General features: G+C 37.1%; 1 protein-coding gene across 1 annotated transcript; it reads right to left on the bottom strand.

The window, feature by feature from the left end:
- Positions 1 to 849: 849 nt before the first annotated feature.
- Positions 850 to 9,608, bottom strand: LOC147864457 (protein STRUBBELIG-RECEPTOR FAMILY 8-like). Its single transcript, XM_087320302.1, has 16 exons — positions 8,990 to 9,608; positions 7,139 to 7,271; positions 6,974 to 7,045; positions 6,734 to 6,799; positions 6,557 to 6,628; positions 6,270 to 6,341; positions 6,000 to 6,071; positions 5,837 to 5,902; positions 5,674 to 5,739; positions 5,254 to 5,570; positions 4,111 to 4,517; positions 3,038 to 3,306; positions 2,791 to 2,908; positions 2,509 to 2,639; positions 2,249 to 2,405; positions 850 to 1,593 (listed from the first exon to the last, which is right to left on the bottom strand). The coding sequence occupies exons 1-16, from the start codon at positions 9,105 to 9,107 to the stop codon at positions 1,513 to 1,515; spliced, it is 2,217 nt and encodes a 738-aa protein (XP_087176428.1). The 5' UTR covers positions 9,108 to 9,608; the 3' UTR covers positions 850 to 1,512.
- Between the last annotated feature and the right edge of the window lie 1,197 nt (positions 9,609 to 10,805).

Here is a 10,805-nt window from a genome sequence, read left to right as displayed (position 1 = left end):
TGGGCAGCAAAATTTCAAGAGTTCAAACAAATCAAGCTTGGTATCTAGACAATGGCAAACCTTTTTTTTGGCCTTACACTTCATTAGCATTTTGAGCACAAGAAACATTTTCTCAACAACTTTGTGCTAATGGAACTTGTATATTGTGAATGGCAACAGAATTTCAAGAGTTCAATAAATCAAGCTTGGTATGTAGACAATGACAAACCATTTTTTTAGCCTTAGGCTTCATTAGCATTTTGAGCACAAGAAGCATTTTATCAACAACTTTGTGGCATTGGAAATTGCAAAGTAGTCAATATTGACATGAATGGTCGGAGAGCTCAAAGGATTAACAAATTGACTCATCAATTTGATGCTCTTAGATGAAACTTGATCATGAATATATTTAAACTTCCTAGAATTGTTGTATTTATAATCTAATAACAATCTATGACATATCCAACATCTTTAGATTATTCCAATTCTGTTATGATAGCAAATCCGATGCAAAAAGTATTTCATTAGATTGGTAAAATCATATATTGGTGATTGTTGATTGTTATGTACTAACATCGTTTTTTTTTCCAACGCATTGCACCTCTACTCATGCTGATGTGTGATATTCCTCTAAATTAAACGTTACTCCAAATCAACGATTATCTAGATCCATCAACAAAAAATGCTTCATGTGGGTAATAACACCAAACCCCAATAAAGTTTGATCACCAATTTACTTGGAAGGCTTGTTGTTGGTCACACTTAAAAACACAAGTTGGTCAATTATTGCAAGCTCAAATGACCTTTATATTAAAAATCAAATTACATTTTTATTTAAGATTATATTCAATACAAAAAATTGAGCAAGGGTTTTGAATGTGTGCATTTCATTAAAATTTATAGTGCGAGAGTACTCGATTGAATGCGATCTAAGGAAATTGTTCCCAATTCTACAACAGTCAAAATGGACACTTTGTTGATCGTATCAATAAAACGACCAGTATCCACTTGTTAATTGCATCCTTAGGCTTAACAGTTGAGGGCTTATCTTCTTCAATAAAAGGAATTCGGTATATGATGTGGGTTTTTTCCATTCTATGTAGGTATTAATACATAATGCTTTTCACTCTAGCATACTTTAACTCAAAAACATTTTTCAACATGGGTATCCCTCTCTTTGTAGTATTAAAGCGAAAACCCGCAATTGTTGCACTTAGGAAAAGAATGATTCTTCCAATTTTGAGTATATCTACTTACTCTGAGATTGTGATGCCAAAATCTCCACATACTATAAGAATTGGATTGAAACAAACATCTGACGCCTTGCTGATTTCCAACTGATGTGTCAATGGGATTCCAATTCAGTCATAACTCGATCGGCAGGTAACTGATCGATTCAGAAGCAAAAGTAAAGTCGAGGTTGTAGATTCAACCTAGTAAAAGTGCTACTAAAGGTTGAAGCTACAACCTTGAATTACAAATCTTTATGAATGAATCACGCTTTCATCGCTCCACCATAGCTCTTTACCTCAATTAAACATCATCATCACATTCCAGCAGACGCTCCAAGTCTTGTCTCACCGCCGACATTGAAGGCTTAAATTCTGGCCCCGTCTATTACAAAAACAATATGAAAAGAAACAAAATTGGAACTTGAGAAAAACTTCATAAATCAAAATATGAATGATTTTCTGCTAGATGATTCTGTTTATATCAAAATAGATACAAATGAGAAGGAGAGCTTCAGGAAAACATGAAGCAATCAAAAAATTACCAATATTTTGTGAGGTAATTAGGTGATATACATATATTGGAGCTTAAGAAAAACTTGATAATTTCCACATATTATCAAATATTTTGCTAACTGATGATTAGTCAATATCAATCTCTACATACACATTAAGTTAGAGACTGGCCGAAGCATAATTTCTTGATTGGTAATAGTTTTATTTTGCAAATATATATTAAATTTGGGAAATTGGTAAATTCACAGTTTTTTCCGTATTTTCACAGTTTTTTGGGGGGATGGAATCTGGCTATCATTTGTAGTGCAAATAATCATATTTCTGAACTCAAAAAAAAGAAACTGTGAAAATACGGAAAAAACTGTGAATGTACCAATTTCCATTTGGTAAAAAGTAGAACTTAAGCAAAAACTGCAAAAAATACAGATATTAACAATATTCTGGTCGGTGATTAGTTGGTTGGTATATTATATATCTTGGTCAAAACTTGAAAAAGAAATCCAGAAATGATCAATATTTCGTACCAGGACACACCGATGTATGATGTCGGCGAATCTAGACACAGATCTCTTAGCATGCATTCCTTCGATAGCTGGATCAACCATTTTTTCGAGTGCATTGATATCATGCAATTGTGGGACTGCCCATCTCAATAGACATTGCTCTGACCTAGGTCTTGCTCTAAAAGTATATCGGGAATATCACCAAGTATGAGATTGCAATATTTTACCAAAAATATTTGAATTTCCAGGTTGCAAGTAATATAAGTTTTGCAAAACAGTACCTGTCTACTTTTTTACGCCCTGTCAATAATTCCAACATAACGACTCCAAAATTATATGTATCAATCGCTTCCTTGTCAGCCTCAGGTGACAAAAATTCAGGGGCATTATAGACAAACCGCTTGGAGGAACCCTAACAAAAGTAACAAGTAAAAAATTGGAGTAAAGAAGAATAGGTCAAACCTCAAGTCATTATTAACTTCTCATAAATCCCCATATTAGTGAGCATGTGGAGGCTTATCCAAAGAAGCTAATTTATTTTCTATCAATAGATATGTTCATACATTTTCAGTCACAAGTCCACAGTCAGAGAGATGAGGAAGAAGATCTTCATCAAGGAGAATATTGGTTGATGTCAAGTTGCCATGGATAACAGGTGGTTTGCATTCTTCATGCAAGTATCTGGCAAGAAAACATAACAAGCATGTGGAACAATCCTTCAGACCATTATCAACTAAAAAAAATATGCGAGTTTGAAATAAACATGACATCCTTCTGATGATATCAAAAAAAAATCAAAAAATACTTAACTCTAAAGCCTTGGCAACCCCTAGGGCAATCTTTACACGGGTTTTCCATGGTAACTTCGTATTCCCTCCTAAATCTGAATGCAAGCTTTCATAAAGAGTTCCATTGCCCACAAATTCATATACAAGAAGACGTTCTCCATGTTCGATGCAATATCCGAGGAGTCTTACTATACTTGGATGCCGGAGATGTGATACTTTCCATACAAAGTCAAGAAAGTCCTCATCACTTACTCTGTTAATAGAATAATTGAGCTTCTTCACAACTGCAAACTGATCATAACGAAACAAGCCAAAGGTTATGTGTAATATTATCAAACATATGCATACGCACACACACAAGGGAACATTGATTTCCCAATTTACAAACAAAAACAATATGATTATGGTGTTTATACCATAAATGAATAGATCTAGAAGGGCACTTCAGATTTTCAAGAAAAACTGAAATCACCTTTTATTGACACATTAATTAGACCTTTACCTTTGTATCTAACATCTAATGAATTTTCTTTTGCATGCCTTCGTAAGGGTTTTAGCATCCCTTGAAGGTCAAATTTATCCATGACAAAGCAGTATGCCACTAGAGCCAATTATTCAGAATACCCTCAGGCATATGTGACTTAAAACAGATGTTTTATGATCATTACAATCTGCTTTGGGGATTGTCCACAATAACCCACTTTACTGGAGGTCAATCATTATCTACAACTACCATTTCCAGCTCATATAAGTCCAGTATGACTTGGGGTCTTCAGGCATTAACAGTCTTTTTTGCATGGGTCAGACTTATCACACAACCAATTCCATTATGATCAACTTACCTGCAACCTATATCAGACTTTCGCAAATTTTCCATCAGGCAAACTTTATGTACTTGTAATGTGTATCAAGGAGGATATATATGCCCTCTTCTTTGCATATTCTGGTCTTAAGATATATATAATGACCTGCTGATTCCTCCCTTGTATACATTTTTTTGTGGTTCTTCACTTCACCAATATATAACGAACCATTTATTTTCTTTAAAAGGTGTGAGGGAAAGAGAATTTGGATCACATTGAAATCGACACATACATTTCCATCTGCAATCTTAGCCTTATAGACTTTAGCATCCACCCCTTCACCAATAAGGTTCTCTTCAGCAAAGCTCTGAGTTGCTACTTGTAACTCTGCAATAGTGAACTCTTGTGCCTCGATTGATATCTTTCGTGCAATATTTGCAGCTCTAGGGGTAGACTCTTCACTGTTCCCAAGCTTAAAACTTTCAAAAGGTAAGGGGGGAGGCCTCAAGACAGAAAATTCTGGTGATCTGTTGTCTCGAGTGTAGTCTTGACTATTTTCAGGCTTGAAGTCTTCAAAAGGCAATGGAGGCGGCTTCAATGCAGAAAACTCCAGTGTTTTGGCTTTTGGTGGTGGCTTTACCACTTTCCTTGATTCTTCTGTCTGGTCTTGAACCGGAACAAAAGGTTGTTTACGGTCACCTGTCATAAAATGTACAATGTTAATACTATAATGATAATTACATGGATAAATTATACAGCATGTATGTGTATGTGTATGTGTATGTGAATGTGTATGCGTATGGGTATGGGTATGTGTATGCATATGTGTATGTGTATGGGTATGTGTATGTGTATGCGTATGCGTATGTGTGTATGTATGTGTATGTGTATGTGTATGTGTATGAGTATGTGTATGTGTATGTGTATGTGTATGTGTATGTGTATGTGCATGTGCATGTGCATGTGCATGTGCATGTGCATGTGCATGTGCATGTGCATGTGCATGTGTATGTGTATGTGTATGTGGATGTGGATGTGGATGTGGATGTGTATGTGTATGTGTATGTGTATGTGTATGGGTATGTGTATGCGTATGCTGCATATGCGTATGCGTATGTGTATTATGCGTATGCGTATGCGTATGTGTATTATGTGTATGCGTATGCGTATGTGTATGTGTATGCGTATGCGTATGTGTATGTGTATGCGTATGCGTATGCGTATGTGTATGTGTATGTGTATGTGTATGTGTATGTGTATGTGTATGTGTATGCGTATGGGTATGGGTATGGGTATGCGTATGGGTATGTGTATGTGTATGTGAATGTCCATGTCCATGTGTATGTGCATGTGTATGTGAATGTCCATGTATAATTATACATAAAGGTGTATACATATTCATTGCTTTCATCTAGTTTGGATGGATTGAATGCACCTTTCCAAGAAGAAGTGAAGGTGCTGTGCCAGGACTTTTCAGGATCATATTTCTCTTCCTTTCGTTTATGACGCCTTCTTGAGACAAAGAAAGCAATGATAAGCAAGAAGACCATAAATCCTAAGAGGCTAGCTGCTGCGATTCCTATCCGTTTTCCAACTGTCAAGTAACCTTGAGATTCTGGTGTCTGTCTACTTGTTGGAGAAGTTTTCTCTAGACCATTCGTAGAGTTTGGTGGAGCTGATGGAGGTGGGGGGCTCAAATGAGGAGGTGGTGGTGGAGGAGCAGGAAATGTATTGAACGAATTTCCTGCAAAGCTACATTCATACAACACAGCCCACTCTCACAAAACAACATACCACATCTGAACCATGATTATTACCTAGGAGCTAAGTAATTCCAATTGTATGCTTCACACACCTTGATGAAGGAAATTTCTGCAGTTGTGATGGAATCCATCCTGTCAACCTGTTGCTTGATACATTCCTGTCAGAAACATAAGTAAAACATTTTATCAGCTGATGTTTGGAGAAAGAATTTAAATTCTCCAATATATGGCAACTTTCTTCTCATAGGATCTCACAAATCTGTCAGTGGAAGATTCGCTAGCATGTTTATGGAGCCTGAAAATTGATTTTCTTGTAGATACCTGGTATGTGTAATGTGCAAGAGAATATCATCAAAAGTTTCTAAACAAACAATGCATTATATTGCTAAATATTACAAATAGGAGAAAATGTACTTACAATTGAGTGAGACTTGGTAATGCTTGAAAGGTCTGGGGAATCGAACCATCGAATTCATTGCTTGACAGATCTCTATAGACACAACCCAAAACATTAAAACATGCCCTCCAGTTAAGGAATTTTTACAAAAAACAATTAAACCTGATTTGAGACGTTTGAGTAAAAAACATATTTAATAACATCATGCCAATCAAATTTCAAGTAATACTGCTCAGTTTGTGCTTTATAGTGTGTTGTTTTATTTGGACCAATACATATAAGGTTACCTACAAGGTTTCCAGCATTTCTAGTTGACCCCACATGTCCAAAAGCGTCCCAGATAATAAATTATTACTCACGTACCTGTATATATAAGAGATTTAGAATAAGTGTTCCAAAGCCTTTAGCTATATTGTTCAGAGTTAGAAGGGTTTTTTCAACAAGTTTTATTCTATTAATCACAGATATATGTTGGGTCTAGAACGAGACTATAACTTTCCACATATTTATTACCTCGTGTTCTCTTGTCAGCAATCAGAAAAAAATACAAAAAAATTTAACCTATCGAATCAACTTACAGTTTATCCAAGTTGTTTAGGCTGGAGTAAGAAAATGGTATATTTCCAGTAAATTGATTTTCAGAGAGATCTCTACAAGATCAAAGGAAAAGACAGTTACATAATCAGGTTGTGTGCCACTAATAGCTTCATTTAACTAGCACAACCAGTTTAGGCATCATCAGTACTGCCACTTACAGTTGTTGAATATATGGTGGAAGGTTCACGGGAAGTCCACCTGAGAAAAAGTTGTTGCTGAGATCTCTGTGATTAAGGCCAATTAGGAAAATGGAGGTCAGTTAAGATACATAAGAAATGTCTCTATTTTGGGGACTAGACAGTTAAAACGAATCAATATTATCAAGTTGTAATAAGCTTTAAAACTAATACAATAAAATAATATTATTGCTCCCTTGTGTGTATTAAGACCATACTCACAAGACTATTAGGGCAGTCAAATTTTCTAATGCAGGCGACAATCCACCTACCAAACTTAGGCCAGTTAGGTTCCTGTAACAAGACAAAACAAGAACATGAAAAAACTAGAAACCCAGTTTAGATCTTTTTTTAAATATTGTCAAGGGCAAAATCCAAGTGGCATACAGGATGGTAACATTGGGCCCTGCACATGCCACACCTTCCCATGATTCTGCACATGGGTCACCTCCACTTGGACTCCATCTCGATAAAAATGTTGAGAAATTTAATGACGTATACAGTTGATTCAAGGCATATACTGCAATCAAAAAGGCAAATGAGAAAATGTGTTATTCCAATATTGTGGTAGGAGATAAATGCATCATGAATCTTTCTTCATTGGGACATGGCATAGAGCACGTGGCACAGGAATTAGGATCTGAAATTTGTGTGATTCATAAGTGATGAACAAACATATGGCAGATGCCATGATATCAAGGTAGCCAGATGTTTCAGAAAGATTGCAAAATGAGAAACGCAGTGACATGGCACATTCAAGGAGCTGACCAAGGCCACATGGCCAATGGGAAGAGAGACGTCTCATAGAAGGGGGATCAAAATTCAATTCAAGACCCAATTTCACATCTTCAGCAACCAATACTATGGAAAAAGTAAAGCATGTGACTTATGCATCATGATCAGTCTGTGGACAATTCACATCAACCGGCACCTTTCTTTCAATAACCCCCTTAGGATTGGGAGGCACCATGTTGGGCAAGAACACTATTGAATTCAATACACCCCTAGACATGGGAAACCAAAGGTTTATCAGATGCATTTCATGCAGGAGATGAAGATATCTCACAAAATAAGCTTTTTCATGTAAGTGTTGATGTATGCTAGTCGTATGATTAGACTTTGGGCACAATACATTGGTCCCGACCCCACTTGCAGCAGTCATAACTCCTGTTTGACAGAATATATGAAACACTGCTATGGCGGACCATAAATCTTCTGCTGGTTAATGCTGGTTTACAATATGGGATTCCTATTTGGAGAGTTGTTTGCTGGCTTCTAAGGAAATATGAGCCCTTGCTCGTTTCAAGGGTGTCAATTTGGATAATTTTTCTTCACTATTCAAGAGCTTTGATTAATTTTTTTTGAGTTTGGGATGTTCTTTTATGCTTTCTATACAACAGACGGATGTTGCAGAATGGCATTATCTCCTTCCACAGTGGCTTCAGTGCTGCTTATGAATACCGTAATACAGATTTTTTATTAAATAAGGGAATCATGACCGGTCTGTAAAGAGAGGGCTAGTTCAAGGCAATTTCTAGTATTCAAAACCAAATTATGAGAAAAACAACACACTTTATTACATTTCCAGAGCAATCGGATGCATAACGGTTGATATCCTTGCATCATGGGGCACAAAAGCCAATAGGAAGGGAGAAGTTTCATAAAATGTGTATCAATCCAATCTCAATAATTTCTACTATGAAAAACTAAAAGCACTGTGACTTTACTTCATTTGAGCTAAGATCAGATTACAAAGAAACTTAATTCATGAGTATTAAAGCCATATCAAACATGCAAGACCAAGTCAAGCAACCCAAATTCAGCTTTAATTATCCACTATTTTGTATCATGAGGAAAACGAAGCATTGTTATTTTACTCCTATCCACTAGATAAGACTAGATTGATTGGGAACTGAAACTCGACGCATACTTCTGAGACTTTAAATTATGAAACCCACACCAAAGTCATGCAAGGTCAAGTCCAGCCTCCAAATTTCAGCCTCAATCTTCCAACATCATGAGAACACCAAAGCATTGTGGTTTTACTTCATTTCACATAAGATCAGTCAGTCTATTCAACTGTAGTTTCAAAATTCAACATGCTGAGATTCAATGTATGAAATCAGGAGTGTGAGATTTAAAGCATTCAACACATACCATCAAACATGGCGAAGAAACAAACAAAAGTTTGTCAAATGTAGTTCTAACACAGTAGGTAAACTCAGATGAGAAAAATACCATCTTGACTATCAGTAAGAGCTCGAATCGACGTGAAAAGCCAGATTGCACAAACTATGGCAACATAAACTTCTTTTCTGAAGGTGCCGACACAGGACTTTACATTTGTGAGCTCCATATATGTAATTAATACAAATAATTATACTGTAATCAAATTTCTGTACAAAAGTGGGATGATCTAGAACGAGATCACTAAACAATGGAGGCTTTGAGGCTAAGAAATGCTCATCACGAGGTATGAAAAAATGGTAGGGAAAAGAAAGGAAATTAGGAAGCAATGGAAGCTTGGAGGGCTTAGCATTTACTGAATTGAAGGAAGACGACAAAAAAGAAGAGAGAAATGAGAGGAAAAGAGAGGAAAAACGAGAAACCAATAGTGTGATGAGGGCACACAGATGAAGAAAAAGAGAGAAGGAAAGGTATAAAAACCTGAGTGAAAAGGGAAATCCAGAAAATAGAATTATGAAGGATGAGGAGAAAGGGTTACAAGATTAGCTATGGAGATAGAGAGAGAGAGAGAGAGAAGTAGAATGAATGAAGAACAGAGCAGAGACAAAGACGAAGAAGGAAAGAAGATTAAAGAGGAACCCAAAAAGAAAAAGAAACTGTTCTTCTTCTTTTTCTCCCTCTGAGACAAATAATAGAAACAGAAAGGAAAAGGGAAAGGAAAAACAGTCTCTATATATATATCTCTTCTTCTACAGAGAGAGCTCTTCTTCTCTCTTATATCTCTGTGTCTGTGAGTCTACATTGAAACCCTTTCTCAGTTCCTTCTCTCTTATATCTCTGCTTCCTCCATCTCTGTCTGTCACAAAAGTCTGTCTGTCTCTCTGTATGTGATTTGCCAGGAAAAAATGCTCCTGATTAAAAGGACTTTTGTTTTTTCCTTTCTTTTTTTTCTCTCTTCTCTTGCAGAGACTTGAAGAAAGAGAAAACTTCCTGTCAAGGTGAGGGGAGGAGATGGATAAAGTGGGTCTCTCTCTCTTCTCTCTCTTCTCTCTCTCTAACCTCTGTGTCTGTTTCTCTGTCTGTGTCTGTCTCTCTCTTCTCTCTCCTAACAAGTTGCTGTGGATTTAACGACTGATGGAGTTCACTTGACCACGAGAAACTGCCAAATCTCTCTCTCTTCTCTCTCTGTGTCTCTGTGTCTCTCTGTCTCTCTCTTTTCTCTGTTTCTCTGTCTCTCTCTTCTCTCTCGCTGTCTGTCTCTGTTTCTCACTCTCTGTTTTCTCTCTCTCTCTCTGCCTGTCCTGTTTCTTGTGTGTGTGTCACGATCGGCGACGGTTCGGTTTGAACCGAACCGAACCACGAAACCGCGGCTTAACGGCTTAACGGTCACAATTTCTTCATCTTGTCTCCTCCGGGGACCTATCCACAATACCTCGCCTTTGGGGGGGGGGGGGGGGGGGGGTGAGGGGCACGTTGTATCATTGTCGGAACAAAACTATCGGACTTTGTCGGCGATTTAACAACATAGAACTACTGTATACAAACCTATTCACACCAAGGACAAAAAAAAACTATCGATGTGGACTCTTTTATGGATTTCGTATGAGGAGAACGTTCGAGTCGCGTGAGGTGTCCTAGAGTTCGAGTTCTTGACACTCGGCATCCCATCCGTTTGGCCTTTATCTTAAAATTGATTATGCAAGACATTTTTAAGCATATGACTTTTAGCCTCGTGGTAACTGCTCTTCCTTTTTCTCGCAACCTTTTTGTTTCGAGTAATGGGTCCTTTTGGGAAGTGGAGGTGCGCGCGTGACATTGATTGAGTAATGGGTCCTCTGCTAGGTAAGAGGCCCTCTAGGCAATCATG

This window comes from Azolla caroliniana, unplaced genomic scaffold (assembly GCF_043228905.1).
Source record: "Azolla caroliniana isolate FFs.n. ecotype wild unplaced genomic scaffold, voAzoCaro1.0.p SCAF_5, whole genome shotgun sequence".
NCBI lineage: Eukaryota > Viridiplantae > Streptophyta > Polypodiopsida > Salviniales > Salviniaceae > Azolla > Azolla caroliniana.
The sequence above is the reverse complement of the archived record's forward strand: the minus strand, read 5'-3'. Positions and strand labels throughout refer to the sequence as shown.